The following is a 16,151-nucleotide window of genomic DNA, read 5'->3' on the forward strand; positions in this document are numbered from 1 at the left end:
AGAAAAAACTTGTACACACCATATTACACTAGAAAGAGACAACTTTAGCTACAGTGGTAATCCTGGAATGACAGAATCATCATGGCTGGAAAAGACCTTTACGATCATCAAGTCCAACTGTCAGCCCAACACCACCATGCCTACTAAACCATGTCCCGAAGTGCCACATCTACACATCTTTTTAACACCTCCAGGGATTGTGAATTCACCACTTCCCTGGGCAGCATATTCCAATGTTTGACCAGTCTTTCAGTAAAGAAATTTTTCTAATAACTAATCTAAACCTCTCCTGGTGCAAGCTGAGGCCATTTCCTCTCATCCTATCAATTGTTACTTGGGAGAAGAGACCAACACCCACCTCACTACAGCCTCTTTTTGGATAGTTGTAGAGAATTATAGTTAGGGTTGGAAGGGACCTTAAAGATCATCCAGTTCCACCCTCCCTGCCATGGGCAGGGACACCTCCCACTAGATCTGGCTGACCAAGGCTGCATCCAACCTGGCCTTGAACACCTCCAGGGATGGGGCAGCCACAACCTCCCTGGGCAACCAACCCAGTGCCCTCACCACCCTCATGGTGAAGAAATTCTTCCTTATGTTTGGCCTAAATCTGCCCCTCTCCAGTTCACACCCATTCCCCATGGTCCTATCACTACAAGCTTTTGTGAACAGTCCCTCCCCAGCTTTTTTGTAGCCCCTTCACGTACTGGAAGGTCACTATAAGGTCTCCTCGGAGCCTTCGCTTCTCCAGGCTGAACAACCTCAGCTCTCTCAGACTGTCCTCATATGGAAGGTGCTCCAGCCCTTTGGATCATCTTTGTAGCCCTCCTCTGGACCTGTTCCAACAGTAAATAGTAGACAGAGAAGTTCTCCCCTCAGCCTTCTATTCCGCAGACCTAACAGCCCCAGTTCCCTCAGTCAGTGCTCATAACACCCCCCAGACCCTTCACGAGCTTTGTTGCTCTTCTCCGGACGTGCTACAGCCCCTCAATGGGGCCCTAAAATGCACAGAGGGTCAATGCTGAGTACAGGGGTGTGATTCATTATGAAGTCTGACTCTCTTCCCTCTCATCTCTGCTGTAGCTGATGTTTTTGCCTTCGGGATTACGTGTTTCAGGGTCCTGTGCACCGCGTTCAGCGCGAGCCCAGCCCGTATTCCTGGGCAACTCCAGCTCCGGTGACTCATATGCAGAGAGGAAAAAAAAAAAAAAAAAGACAACAAAAGTCTCCGTGATGCCAGAAGCGTCGCCTTTGTCCCCAGAGCTCCGACCCGCGTGTGCTCCGAGCAGGCGAAGGCGAAGCGGAGCGGCAGGACGTGCCGCGTCCCCGCTAGGTGGCGCCCCGCCCCCGGCTGGGCACAGCCACCCCGGGGCCGCAGGGGCGCTCGGCCGCAGTCAGTCCTGCGGCCCGGAGGCGTGGGGACACCTAGAAAGTGTCCCAGGATGGGGAGGACCCTTCCCCAAAGCCTTCAGATGCTTTGAGGTTCCAGGAGGTAGAAATAAAAGCTTGTCAGCCGAAGGAAGGAATAAATCATTATGTTAAGGGAATGAATTAGCTTAAGCAATAATAAGAATAATAAGAACAATAATAACAATCAAATCTTGCAGTTAGAAAAGAATGTGATTGTAACAGGAGTTTAGCTTGTTTACTAGTTTCAATACAATTCAGGTATTGAAAGGACAGTCCCACAGCACAAACAAAGGACAGACCTGAGTTCACCAAGAAGATACGGTGAAGGAGGAGATATGGCCCCTCACCACAAGAAGGGTGCTGAGGCTCTAGAGCGAGTTCAGAGACAGCCACGAAGCTGGTGAGGGGGCTGGAGAACAGGCTTTATGAGGAACGGCTGAGAGAGCTGGAGTTGTGTAGCCTGGAGAAGAGGAGGCTGAGGGGAGACCTCATTGCTCTCTACAACTACCTGAAAGGAGGTTGTGGAGAGGAGGGTGCTGGCCTCTTCTCCCAAGTGACAGGGGACAGGACAAGAGGAAATGGCCTCAAGCTCTGCCAGGGGAGGTTTAGGCTGGACATTAGGAAAAAAGATTCTTTACAGAAAGGGTCATTGGGCACTGGCACAGCCTGCCCAGGGAGGTGGTTGATTCACCTTCCCTGGAGGTGTTTAAGGGATGGGTGGATGAGGTGCTGAGGGGCATAGTTTAGTGATTGATAGGAATGGTTGGGCTCGATGATCTGGTGGGTCTTTTCCAACCTGGTGATTCTATGATTCTATGATTCTAAAATAAAGCCCATCGGAGGCTTCTGAAGACAAAAAGAAACTGTGGTGTGCATGCAAGACTGGATGATAAACTAAATAAGTTCCCAGAAAAACAATGGATGTGTAAAATGTTTCTGGGAATCTATGTGGATATGTACGTTTAACCAGCATTTCCCAGAATCTATACGAATATGCATGTTTAACCAGCACAAAAGTCATGTAAACAGTCTCAATAGTTGCACACATTAGGTGGATTACCCCATGTGTATTGTAGCACCTTTTATTAAAGGAATACCTGCTTAATAATCAAATTGGCACTGATTATTGAGTTTGGCTTTTCGTGGCATCACAGCCCTGGAAGTCCCGTCCTCCATCTCCGGCTTGTGGAGTACTGGGATGCCACTGAAGACTTGTCATTTCAGTATCTGTATGATCTTGCTGGAGAAACATTTCTACATTTTGTAGCTTCTGCAAAAATACCAAGAACTAGACTCAGCCCGTTTTTGGAACTATGTAAACTGTGCAAGTTGTGTTTCTGTTAAGGGATCAAATCACGAAGTTGAATAATTTCCTCTGGATATATAGCAGACTTATAAACAAGGAATTACATAGGAACAACTGGGAACAACTGAAACCCACTGGAGAAAACTAATGTTTAGTTAGGAAAAAAATTGTTTCAATGTGCTTGTACACTAATGAACATAAAGATGCATCATTTGCTTTAGTTCTCTGTTTATATTAATCTTGCAAAAAAATCTTGAGTATTTTACCAAAATGCTGAGATTATTACATCAAGAATTTATGTTTAAATATCTTTCCATGTGTCTTTTCCAAATCTGTATATGCTAAATAGATAGTCTTGGGAAGTACAGTAATTTTTGTTCTAGAGTATCCTACAAATATATGACTAGTTAGGTAACTGCAGTAACCAGTCCACTCTCATTGACATAATATCTTGATACAATATTCACTGAAAAAATGTAATGTAATACCTTGGTCTCCTTATAACATTTAAAGTTGGAATTTAATCCTAAAATCTCAACAAAGAAGGAAAACAAGGGGAGAAGAGAGAGTGCTTCTTAAGAGAATGGTTCAAAGCTGCACCAATGGTGGTTTAGACTGAAAATTAGGAACATTTCCTTACCTAGAGGTTTGTCAAACAATGTAATAGGCTTCCTAGAGAGGTGGTCAATGCTCCAAGCCTGTCACTGTTTAAGAGGTATTTAGATGATGGCCTTAATATCGTGCTTTAACTTTTGGTCGGCCCTGAACTGGTTAGGCAGTTAGACTAGAGGATTGTTTTAGGTCCCTTCTAACTGAAATAGTCTATTCTGTTCCATTTTTAAAGAAAGAGGCCATAATCTACTTGTTGATAGTTCTCACTACTGTCAGTAACTGGAAGCAGTTAGCTTCTAAGAGATTATTTGGTCATATTCTGGAGGATGAGAAGTGGGTGGCCAATGTTCCTCTGACAATAGCTGAAAAAAAAAAATGTTCAGACAAAGTTTATTAAAATGGCACTGGTTTTTCTTAATTAGAGGAAATAAGTGGATCGTCCAGTTTACTGTATTGTGCTGGAGACTTACTATTTTGATATCTTTTCTCACTTTCCTGGTTCAGCACTATTAAATTAGATAGTATCTCCCTCAAACTGCAACTGAGTGGCTTCCACAAGAGACTTTTTACAGGTATCTAGATGAACAAGAGAGGAAGAAGAGAATTTTTTTAGTTGGGATCAGTGACAGGAGAAAATGATATTGTGTAAGGGTTGGCAAGCCAGCTTATCAGAGATTTGGGAGTTTCTGAACAGACAGTGCCAGTTCAAGTAACGAGCCATTTCTAATCACTTTTCGCTTGTAGAGCATGGCATTATTTGAAGCAATCAAGCAAATAACACCACATAATTCAGGAATATTTAATATGTTTGTCAGGGCCTGCTTCTGAGATGCCACTAGTGTTCAGGGCCTTCTCCAGCCTGCACAGTTGAAGGAGGAGGGTCGTTTGATATCTACATGACGACTTAGAGGCTAACAAATCTCTCAGGGTAAAATCAAATGCAGTGTTTATTTTGGACACAGCCAAAATAACAAACGAAATATTTAAGTGTACTTCCAAGATGCAATTCCCAAGGTTGCAAAAACAGATCTCAAATGGCCCATTGCAGTTTCTCTGGAACATATGGTTCATTTGGTAGCTGCTCCAGCAGCAATTCTTCAGGGCCACATGGTCCAGTAGTTCTTCCAGGTCGTTCCTACTAGGGTGGTGGATGCATGCCTCCTGCTTTCTTGCAAGTTCTATTTATAATGCAAGTCTGTGCCCCATTAGCATGTGAGGAGTGGTCTTGCTGTGAACAGAAGATCCATCAGGAAGGCCTGAGGCATTCAAGTAGGTAAGGTGGGCATGGTAGCACCTGCCACTTATTCCACCGTCTTTGCCATAGCACCAGCACATCGCAGGTGAGGAGGGTGGTGGGGAGTAGTGCTTACTCCTACATCTTCCCATCCCATTGAATCCAGTGCCACAGGCAAGGCCCTCAGACACAAGCAGACAGCTCTGCACTCAGATAATATTTAAGACAACAATGCCAGTGAAGAAGTCAATCTTTAAAACACTGTATGAAGACAGTGTTGGGTGGAGTGGCTGAGATAGATATACAAGAACTTAATGTGTAATGATGATTAAGTGATATTTAAGATTTATTTATGACTAAAGCAATGATACAGTGAACAGAAATGGGGCTTGCAGAAATTAAAATAAATTCTGTGCCGAATCAGCTGAACTAAAAATAGAAAATTTCTTAGTAAACAGAGATTAATAGAAGACTTCTATGCTCTGGTTTTTTTTCCCTCAGATACATGTATCAGTGATGGAGATAGAAGCAGCAGAGTGCTCATTTCTAATCCTCAGGACAACTTAACTTTCTCAAGGGTTCATTGGTGTACTGTACACATCAACTGCTGCTCAAGGAAGCAGAACTGGGTGTATTTTAAATACAGAAATTATATCAGGGCTATAACCAGACACAATTCTCTGATTTCTCACTCATTCTGGAACTGGGCTGGGGAGTGTTCATGAGAGTGCAAAAGCAGATGGTTGCCTTGAGAGTTTATTTTACATAAATTAGTAAGAAAAATAAAATTGACAGAATATTTTTTTCAACAGAAGTTTTATTTCCAAAAGTAATTCTTTTCAAGTGGAGAGTGTGTGGTGTAAAATTATTGGGACTGACTGATGGTTTTCTGAAATAGCCTGGAGCTATTGACATTAAAGCCAATCAGCAAGAAAACAATTAGTCTGTGCTTTGCCAGATTGCAGAAGATATCAACTAAGAATTGGATTCTGCAAAAATCACTTACTGGGAGGTAATTGGATTAGGCTTTCTCTGTGTCAGTGATAGTGTAGAGGTTCTCATCAGTCCGTAGCGTGGGTCAAATAATTGAACTTCAATGCACCCATTTCTCTGTGTTCACCACAGTGAGGACCTTGGGTGAGTTAGTTTAGGTAGATATGTCTGCATTATGTGATATTAATTCCACCCCCTTCAGGTGTCTTAGATAGATGAGAATATGTATGAAGGAGATTATGTTCTCATTGCAAATGAGTATAATGATAAGTGAGGAAAATATTATGTGAAAATGTGTCCAGTATTTTATGTTGTGTGACTTGAAACTAGCCTGGGACCATTTCCACAAAACTTACTTACAGAGGGTTATCTGTAGAAATATAACAGTTGTAATAGGTAATTTAACACATTCAGTCTTCATGCTTTGTCCAAGTGTGAAGCTCTAAAATAGGTAAATAATGGAAAAAGAACCCTTCAGGTATAACATAGTACAATTTACTTCTGTATTTCTTAATGTTTACAATGCTTACAATACTCAAAGGACTGAAAATTATTTTTACAATGCATTAATGAATTTGCATGTTAAGAATTTGATATAATTCATAAAGGGTATGTAAACAACTTGGCTCAGATCTGATCTGGTCTGATGTATGCAGCAGTTTATAAGGGTTAGCAAAGAGAAAAGTAGGCCCACTGATATCTTCTAAAGGCTTTAATAAACAGACAGGTAGCAGAATATAAATTAATTAAACAAAACTAGTGCGTACATAATTGATGGACTGTGACAAGACAAATTTTTTTGTGAGTGCTTCTAGAATTCGTTGTTTGACTGATACCAGAAGGGTGGAAAGAGTGAAGACTGGGTTTTATCAATTGGGGTAGTGCATTTGCTGTCTTCAGGGGCTCACTATTCACTGTGATGCTACAGTGGGTCTTTCTCTTTCGAGGCATTCCATTGTGGCCATGATTGTCTGGATTGGCCTCAGCTAAATGCAGCCAGGAAAATTCACCAACCATATAACCAACCATAGCTAGCAGTAACAGTCTTGTCTATACTAAAATCTTCCATTCTGTCAACAGTTTAGTCCATTGTGCAGCAGAAGTATCAGAAACAAAATGTTCTAACACTTGTAAAAACAAACTAGCACAGAAAACTGAAAAGATCAGTTTGCAAAGGGCTGACTTATTTTGAGACATTCCATACATCCATACATCCCTTGAACACCATATCATGCCAACTCTTCTGTGACCACAGCTGAAAAATAAAACTCCTTTGGCTCCAAGAAGATGAAGGATTCTGTATTTCCATTACTGAATTACATAAGCCTGTAACAAAATGATTGCAGCCTAGCTGCAGAGGAAGTGGTGTGTCCTCCAGAAACTAATGAGGAGAATCAGGATTTATTTAATTAAGAAAATGAAAGGAAAAATCCTACACAAATACACATGCACACCACTAAAACCCACTTATATTTGGCAACAGTTCTGGGATGTCTTTTCTTCTCCACTCTAAAGCTGATTTAAACCAAGGCAGTCATAATAAGCAGTGCTTTTCTTACCCCAAGCGCTGAACTGTCCGTTGTTTTAAGTACAGAGGATTTTTTTAAAAGAAAAGGGAAACATGCAAACAACTAACTTGGGAAGAAACAGCAAAATTAAGCATTGAAAGGGATAAGGTTCTCCTCTGCTCTGTGCAGTTTAAACAACTGCAATTCAGCCCTCTTCTGTGTCTGAGCAATACGTGGAGTTTGCGGCCAATATCTTACTCATATCCAATACCCAGTCCAAAAGACAAGCACAGAGAAGTCACTGTTCAGATGCATTGGTCTCTGCCTCACTGGCTGTTCAGTTGTTTGAGGCTCAGTAGATTGAACGGCCTGTCCTTGCTATGGCAATGCTGTCCTGTGCTGCAAGCGATATCTGACAATGACAGTGCCTGGATGATGCAAGCAGGTTTGGTCAGGGCTGTGGCCCTCCTCTCAGCCCTTTTCCCAGTACCACTGTTTTGGCTCGCTCTGCCCTCACCTATTTTTACTGCTGTTTTCACAACACTGCTCTCTGTCTTTCTTGTTTCTGTAATAGCTGGGGCCTTTGGATCAGCCTTTGTGGCATTTCAGTTACTTGCAGGGGAACATAGCTTATGACTAGGTTGCTATGATCCTGTCCATTTCTTGTTCATGCATGATGTTCCATCTAACTACAAAACATCTGTACATGTCTGTATCAGAATATATTGTGTCTATATCAGAAGACTACATATGATAATGCAGATAGCTATCATGAAAAGCAGCCCGATTCTTGAGCTCTCTGTGCTTCCCACGTGGTGGTGATACCAGCCACACTCCTCCTCTGAAGGTCCTGTGCTGAACTTAATCACTAGAACACCCCTGCTATGAGCTCCCAACTTTAAAAATTAACATACAAATAACTTTAAAAAATGTAGTCTCTTCTATTAGATGTTTCCTTTTTTCTTTTTGGAAAGGTAGTAGTAGTTTATCACATTTACTAAAATGTGCATATATATATGATAGGGTCCAGCAGACTATACTGTTTTTAAGTACAGAACAGGAAAAGTACTTTCACTATTTACTCATCCAAAAGGCAAATGTAACTATGTATTCCTGGGTTTATGCAGCCTATACCAGGAAACAGGTTTTTTCTCTAGTCAGCCCCATGGGAAGCAGGTGGTGTTTTTCTCATCTGCACATTTTTGTCCAAAGTCCCCTCAGCTATTTCCTATTTCCTCCTGAAAATAGCAATGACAGATTCTTTATCACAGGGGTTGCTTTTACTGGGTTTATTATATTAATTCAAGAAATTTCTTTTTATATAAGGGCTTTTCTCTCTGGGCTTTACCAGTGTTCTCAGGACATTAATTGCAAAATTTACTTTTGGTTTACTTAATTTTAACTCTATTTAAGAGAAGCTGTAGGGAGAGTTTTTTGGTTGGTTTTGTTTTTCTTTGTTTTTTTGGGGGGTGTTTTTGGTTTTGGGTTTTTTTTTTACTAGGTCTCTTGTTTAATTCATATCATACAGATATATGAGAAAGGGAAAAACCATACACTCTTTAGACGTCCTTCTATATCTGTGATTGTTGAAACTTACTCATGAACTTAGCCAAAGCTGTACAATTATGTGTGTCCATCCAGCAATCCGGAAAAGGCGTGCAAAGGAAAAAACTGAAAGCTTAGGAGGAAACGTTATCAGGGCTGCCCTATGTTTTAAGATAGCCTTTGAAAAAAACAGCTAAGGAAGGAGGTACGTCCATTCTAATATTTAGAAGCCTTTATTGTTTACTGGATATCTAGAAAAAGGTAAATAACAGAGGTAATAGAAGTGTGCACAGGCACAGATTCAGAAACCTCTTCTACCTATACCACTTATTCCAGTTATTCTTTTCTCTTTAAAGAGGGATTTAGGAGGGCATCAAGACTTAAGCACCTTAGGGACTTTAAGCGTAGGAAGAAGGTAAGAAATTATGACTGTAGATTTCACAGAAGGGCCAAAGAGAGAATATTTCCTGTTACAGATTTGGTAGAAGCTCCTCTGTTCTAGACCTGCTTAGAAACATAGAACCGTTCGGGTTGTAAAAGGCCTTAAGGTAACTGAGTCTGGGCTGCTGCTCTGTGTGTTTGTTTACTGAGGCCTCTTGTTGCCTGGTGCCCTCACCTTGGAGAAAGGTGTTTTCATAACTCAGAAGAGATGATACGTGTCTTCAAATAAGCAAAACAATGAAGTGTCCGCTGAGTGAAACACTACTATTGTATGCAATTGAAGAAAAGCTGAAAGAGGATCTAGGCCTTACGTTACTAAATAAAATTACAACAAAAAAAATTGAAGAGTTTATTTTCAAAAGCTGCACCAAGGATTTTATTTCTTTTAACTGGAAAGTTATATAATGCAGTGTAAGAAAGACATTTAATACATGTGCTTGGATTTAAAAAGAGACATCACTGCATACTGGAAGCATTATTAGTGAAATAAAACCCAATGTAAAGATCATCTTTGGTTGCGTTATTATTACTAATTTGAACCTGGCATAAAAGTGCTAATATTTACAGAATAATACAAAAGCACAAGGCTGTAGGAAATGGCATAATTATTTCCAAACTTCAGACTAGAAGTAGGAATAAAGGAGTGTTTTCATTTTTTTCCAGCTTTCTGTCTATTTTTTTCGCTAAGGAAATAGTATTTAATTCAAGATGCAGGTGATACAATAGGTTTTACATGAATAAAACACTAGATAGCACTGAATCAATACAGCAGGGAAAAAATAATGAAAAGATGGGAGCCAAAGGGAGAATCTACACTGAGTTAAAAAAAAAAATTGCATAGTAAGTATCTTTTGACTTTTCTCCTAACACATCTGCAGCCAACTTTTCAGCCATGCTCATTTATGTGAAAAATGTGTGTATAATTCCCAAACTAAACAAACAAACAAAATGTCTCTAACACTTATGAGGAAATTTTGGAATTGTGTGTATTTATATAAATCTACAAACTTTATATCTGTGAAGAGAGAAGACTATTATCTGGATAGGAATATGCAAAGCTGGCATAAGATTTCATGGATTCATGGACTAGTTTTTGTTAGTTGGAACATATGGGTATTTTGTCACACTACATGTCTGTATGTGCCTCTTTTTCTTGGATGTCCATAGTTGCTTCTGATCCACTCATTCTTGTTGAAATATGTAGCAGGTTTTGTCTTTTCTTCTTCAAGCAGAAATAGAGTATACTTCCAGCTCCAACTATAGAAAAGGCTAGAAGAACGAACAGCCAAATAGTGCTGGCAGGAAGTACTTTCTCCATTTTCCCTTCTGCAAGTGGATGAAATGAAATTAACACCTTTGATCATAAGAGATTTCAGAATTTAGTAATGGATGGTATTTCTTTCAGTAAAAGTCAGACAAATGCAATAAGTGTGTAGATTTTCAGTCAGTAATTGGTTTTGTTTTGTTGGTTTTTTACTAACAAAACTAAACAAAATAGAATTAAATCTAGTAAAAAAGAAATTTACTTAAGAAATGCCTCTATTTCCTTTATCTATATACAGGAGAAATTTACAGACTCTTAAAAATAGTCTCAAAATTAAAATTAACATAATAATTGTATTCTTGATGTATATGGCCATCTCCTTATAATTGCACTTAAAAGGAGGTATGCTTACCTGTATTTCCTGGTGAAATCTCTGTGTTTTCAAGAGCTTTTGGTAGGAAAAGAAAATGTTTATTCTGAGTGCTTTTTTTTTTAATTGAGAAAAAAAAAATTTTTTTTAAACTTTCTAAATCGAGTTGCGCCTGAGAGTTCACCCTAAATCCACTTGCTAGTGACAACTGTTCTCCCAGAGAGATGGAACTAAGGATGTATCAGCCTCTTGAAGGATGACTTGACTTTCACTCCAAGAGCATCTAATCTCTTCAATGGACATAGCCAACAAGATATGAAATTGGAGTCAGATTTCTGTTATTTCTAGAACTGTTTTCAGTTATGTTTATTTCTAAGAAACTAAACTGCCCAAAGGTTCCTTAATTAGAGGGCAAACTCTACTGGAAGATGCATTTTTGTTACCAGGGAGTGGTATTTGACCATTGTTTTGCCTAAACGTGGGGGTATGAACTTTGCATGATGGCTGCATAAGGCTGATGGTAATTTTCAAGGACTTAGGGGAGATGCAGCATTCTGAGGAGGCTGTGGGGCTCCTCAATATTTAGGCAGACAAATCCTGCCATCAAGGTCTATTGCTTTTGCACGTAAACCTATAATCTCTTAAATCCCTTAAATGTTTTACATTCTACAATGTAAATACATTATCAGGTATTATTAACCTTAAGATATTAGAAATACTACTTACTTTTTTGTTTTTTACAGATATATCCTTTTTTGAAAGAACAGACGTTGGTGTTCCAGTAGCCAGACAATGCACATACTTCTCCACACTTCTTATGCCTATTGTTTGAAGGCTCACTTATCTGCCAGTTGACAAAATCCATGGCAGATTTATCTGTCCATTCCCACTGTTCTAATGTTTAAAATCAGAATATATGTTTAAAATACAATATTTTAGACAGGTTGACCGGTGTGTGATAGGGGAAAACAAAAAACTATAACATTAATATGTACTTAAAATGTTTCAGTTACACTCCTAAGAATAACTGAGCATGCTTTGAAATAAGCCCTGTGTATTTGATGTATACGTACACTTTCAAGAATACAAAATCACTTTCTTTTTAATATAATGTATCATCATTTTGTATGACATTATAATGTATGATTAAATATTGAAGAGATTACCTCTGTTATTTTTCTTTAACCCTATCCAAAAGTTCGGTGACTTTCCGTGGAGTATCTTAATGGTGTCTGACAGAAAGTTTGCTTCAGTATAGTCTCCTACTGATACCAAATTAGCAGCTGAAAAGTATTAATGAACACATCACAAAGTCTTGTTTACTTGCAGCATTAGCCAATAAACAAAAGATATGAAAAGAGATATAAAAGACACTGATACTTGCACACAGCATTCACTAGTCTTGTTATGGTTATTGTATTTGTATACTGTATTTTGAGCATGAGTGTGATCTGGGTACAAGTCAACACAAAGACATGGGTTTTTCTTCAGCCTTTGGTTGAAGCCTTTTAGGGAAGAAAATCTGCTCTCTTATGGTGCTTTTGGACAGGTCCAACCACACCCCAAACTCTGGTGCAGGTAGGCTGAAAGTGGTACGTATGCTGTAGTCGCACTGTGTGTGTTGCTTCTGTAGCTTTGTCACCCAGCAGTGGCCGGGTGTCATTTTTGGCACTACCTTAACCTAAGTTCTGCAAGGGTAGAAGGGATGTATAGGCAGCTGGATGTTGCAGTCCAGAATAGATCTCATGCTTTGGCACTTGAAATAAACACATCTGTGTCATCAGGAAATTACCACCTTCCTGACCTGGTCAGTGGGTAAATGTAGGCCAAAGTGTAGGAATTCAGAACATGGGCTATTGTCCAAATGCAACCTTTCATTCTGGTTATTAGTGTGATGTTTACTTTTTCTAGTAATTATCTGATTTATCTTTCTACAGAACCATTTTAGGTATTCAGTTGTCACACAGCTGTAAAGTGAAATGCCTTCGAGAAGCTACTTTTTCTGTTTACTTAGTCATAGGTTGGTGTATTCATACATATGAGGAAGTGCTGCTAGAAATCCTTGTACTTTCAGTCACACATATGGTGCTGCTGTGTAGGATGTTTCCTATTCTGAGTGAATATTTCACTGAAATATGTGTTCACTGAAATATATGCTGTGTCACAGCCATTCTCATTGAACAGTTAGGAGAAATTAGAAATAAAAGGTGCTTTTCCCTCTCCCCAGATCATAGACAATAGTAGGGGCTGGTCAGAGCAGAAACTACATGGCTGGTTATATTTTACAAGTTCATGAAAGCTAAATGACTCTTTTTTGTTGTCCAGCCAGTGACAGCCAGTTAATAAACTGCACCCTGGAACTAACAAAGGCAACTTTTCTGTGAATTTGTACTTCCTAATTTACACTGTGTGGGGGTTCTCTTGTTTGGGGAAGGAGAAGCTGGCCCTGCAGTCTGTGTCTTAGTGGGACTGTTTATTTTCCTGTTGGATTACTGATTTCCATAAAACTAGTAGGAACATCATATTTTTGAGATATCTGTATTTCACCTGGTAACTGAGATGTCAATGATGCCTCTCTCTCTGACAAAGTTTAGTTTTATTGTGAAAAGGCATGAACCTAATTTTCTCAGAAAAGCAAGCTAAATAACATTGTTTGAAGTTTTAAAGTAATTTCGGATTTTCCTTAGCAACATTACCCATTATTTCATGTAATTGATAACATCTTCAGTCTTTCTGAAACACAATACTCACCTAGTCGGGCACATTCCTGATGAGCTTGAGACCAACTTCTTTTCCTTGAGGCCTCAAAGTAATAGCAGTGACCATGGAAAGGTATCCAAGATTTGTGTCCTTTTGATTCAGGACATTTTCCAGGAAGTTGTGGGGGCTCAGTAGGAGCCATCACTGATAAGAGATCAGATAGTTGGAACCACATATTTTATAAAATTTATATTTCCCATTATACCAGTAAGGTAAAACTAAACAGGCTGTATTTGGTTTGCCATCACAGAAGAAATTAAGCGTATTCTAAAAAGACCTGAAATATGACTTTGATTTTGTGTTTGAAAGGATACTTCATGTTTATTTATCAAGATGTTTAGGAAGACACACTAGCCTATAAGAAGTATAGATTCTGTCTAATGATGATATTTGTAATGACTATTGTCAATAAAATATCCAACTGGTTTTCTGTCACAAATACCTCCCTAGTTATTTAAAACTGATATTTTTAAAATATATTCTGACACTTAAATCTCATTTTTTGACAGGATCAAAACCTTATAGCAGAAAGTGTGACTGTGAGTGAAAATGTTGGTATAACTAAATGTACTTGCAGGACTTTTTGTAAAATTCCATCATGAATAAATTCGATAGTGATTGATTAACAGGAAGATTTTGGATGAGAATATAAATGCAGATGGAATGAAAATTAAATGTTCTGCCAAATTACATTTTCTTCCTGTGAGTCTTCTACAGTGTATTTCTTCCCCTATTAAGGAACATTCAGCACTCAAATTAGATTTTTTGAATATTAAGGTGGAAAGAGATATTATATATAAAATCTGAGGATTTTTGTCAAATTAGAAGTCCTTAGAATGCAATTTGGCCTGTAATTTTAGATTTTCTAGTGGTTCAAGATCATCTTAACAAATCCAAGAAGATTTAGCTGTATTGTGAAGTCATGTCTGTACTAATTTCCGTAGAAACAATAGAAGTTTGTGCTTGGAAGGCTCCTCAAACGGTTATTTGCTTCATCCTTGTGCTCACAGGTGACATGAAGTTGATATATAATTTCTAAGATGTTTGACCTGTCTGTTCTTATCAACCTGTACTGATGGAGATTCCCTGACCTGTCCGTATTATTTACTAAAGGCTTCCGTACTTATAAAATTAAAATGTTTTCCTTGCTATATTTAAGTCTATTGTTCCTTTTCCACCTCATGTCAGACATAGTGAAGAATTTAATTCCATTTTATTCAAGGCTCATTTTCAATGGTTAAAGTTGATAATCTGATTTCTCTTAGTCTTCTGGGTTTTTTTTTTTTTTTTGTTTCAACTCCAGTTATAATCTTTCTTTTCAATTCTTGTTTCCTAGTTCTGAAACCTGGAGTTGATTGAGAGTCTTTTCAAACTTTGGTGCCCCAAACTGGATACTGAATTAAATCTGATGTCTACTCAAAACAGATGTCACTGGAAGCTAATGGATTTTCCTGTTAGAATAAATAGTTAAGAAATTAGTGAATGTGCAGTCCTTTGTTTCTGAGGCTTTTGGTAATTATTGTAATTAATTTATTCACTTCGGGGAAAAATTCATGTCAATATTGAAAGCTACTAGCTGCTCGTGTCTTCCTGTATACTTGTGTATAAAACAAGTATATTTCCAGTGGCACAGCTGACAAATCTCCACATCCTCTAGTTAAAACATATATATTCAATTGCTTACCATCTGATTTTTTACAAACAGAAGAGAGTTTTTCCTTGCAAGAAGCTGTCTTCCAGGTGCCATCAGTGTCTAGGTAGACACATGCTAATGTCTGTTTTGGTTCTCCACTGGACCACTTGCTGTAAACTAATCTCCATCTGTCAATCCACTGATACTTGCCATTGGTCTGGAAGCAAAAACTGTATGGTAATTTCAAGGTTGCAGAGAGTGACATAGCTACTATACAGTACCCTCAAAGGACTCTCATGTAACCAGCAGGGAATTGTATGCTTACTAATGTCAAATTTTTGTGCTTTTAAATTCTAACTGCAGGAAGATGTATTGTATCTGTTACATACAAATATGAATGCCTAATATCTTCTTCTGCCCCACCCCCTGAAGTATCTATTATTAATTCAGATCATTTTACAAGCACTGGGAAATGGAAGGGAAAAAAGAAAGGGGACACAGGATAAGGCATGAGACTAGGAGTCAGATAAAACATGATGTTGCTATGAGTACCCAAAGGCCTGCAGGGAAAATGGAAGTGTAGGTGGGAGTGTTCTTAATAAGCAGTGCTTATTAGGTTGTAGTTATGATGACCATGATTCATGGGGAAGAGTGCAGCATGTCAAAACACACCTACTATCCAAATGTTCACCCTCCCCTGTCATACTACTGATGTAGGCATATCACAAACAGAAAGGATTTTTTTTTCTATAATGTTCTAACTTCTCAATAGACGTAATTACAGTAATTGTATTTTCCAGTTAAAAAGATGCATCCATTGGTCAATATAATAGAATCATGGAATGGTTTGGGTTGGAAGGGACCTTAAAGATCATCTTGTTCCAACCCCCCAGCCATGGGCAGGGACACCTCTCACTAGATCAGGCCACCCAAGGCTCCATCCAGACTCGTCCTGAACACTTCCAGGGAGGGAGCATCCACAACTACCCTTGGCAACCTGCACCACTGGCTCACCACCCTCATCAAGAATTTCTTCCTAATGTTCAGTCTAAATATGTCTGGAGGTCATGTAGCC

At 38.9% G+C, this 16,151-nt stretch overlaps 1 protein-coding gene across 7 annotated transcripts in view; it reads right to left on the reverse strand.

Moving 5' to 3' along the window:
* Positions 1–9,397: 9,397 nt before the first annotated feature.
* Positions 9,398–16,151, reverse strand: part of LOC138721931 (macrophage mannose receptor 1-like) — a 31,688-nt gene continuing 24,934 nt past the window's right edge. For 6 of the 7 annotated variants that reach the window (XM_069859535.1, XM_069859532.1, XM_069859533.1 and 3 more), the window contains 6 exons: positions 15,128–15,293; positions 13,435–13,587; positions 11,850–11,966; positions 11,410–11,577; positions 10,726–10,761; positions 9,398–10,375 (listed from right to left, as the gene is read on the reverse strand). In XM_069859535.1, coding sequence (XP_069715636.1) covers positions 10,176–10,375; positions 10,726–10,761; positions 11,410–11,577; positions 11,850–11,966; positions 13,435–13,587; positions 15,128–15,293 — 840 coding nt within the window. In that variant the 3' untranslated portion in view covers positions 9,398–10,175. The remainder of the gene's footprint in view (positions 10,376–10,725; positions 10,762–11,409; positions 11,578–11,849; positions 11,967–13,434; positions 13,588–15,127; positions 15,294–16,151) is intronic. The other variant, XM_069859534.1, reaches the window with a different exon arrangement.

Source organism: Phaenicophaeus curvirostris, chromosome 6 (assembly GCF_032191515.1).
Source record: "Phaenicophaeus curvirostris isolate KB17595 chromosome 6, BPBGC_Pcur_1.0, whole genome shotgun sequence".
Taxonomy (NCBI): domain Eukaryota; kingdom Metazoa; phylum Chordata; class Aves; order Cuculiformes; family Cuculidae; genus Phaenicophaeus; species Phaenicophaeus curvirostris.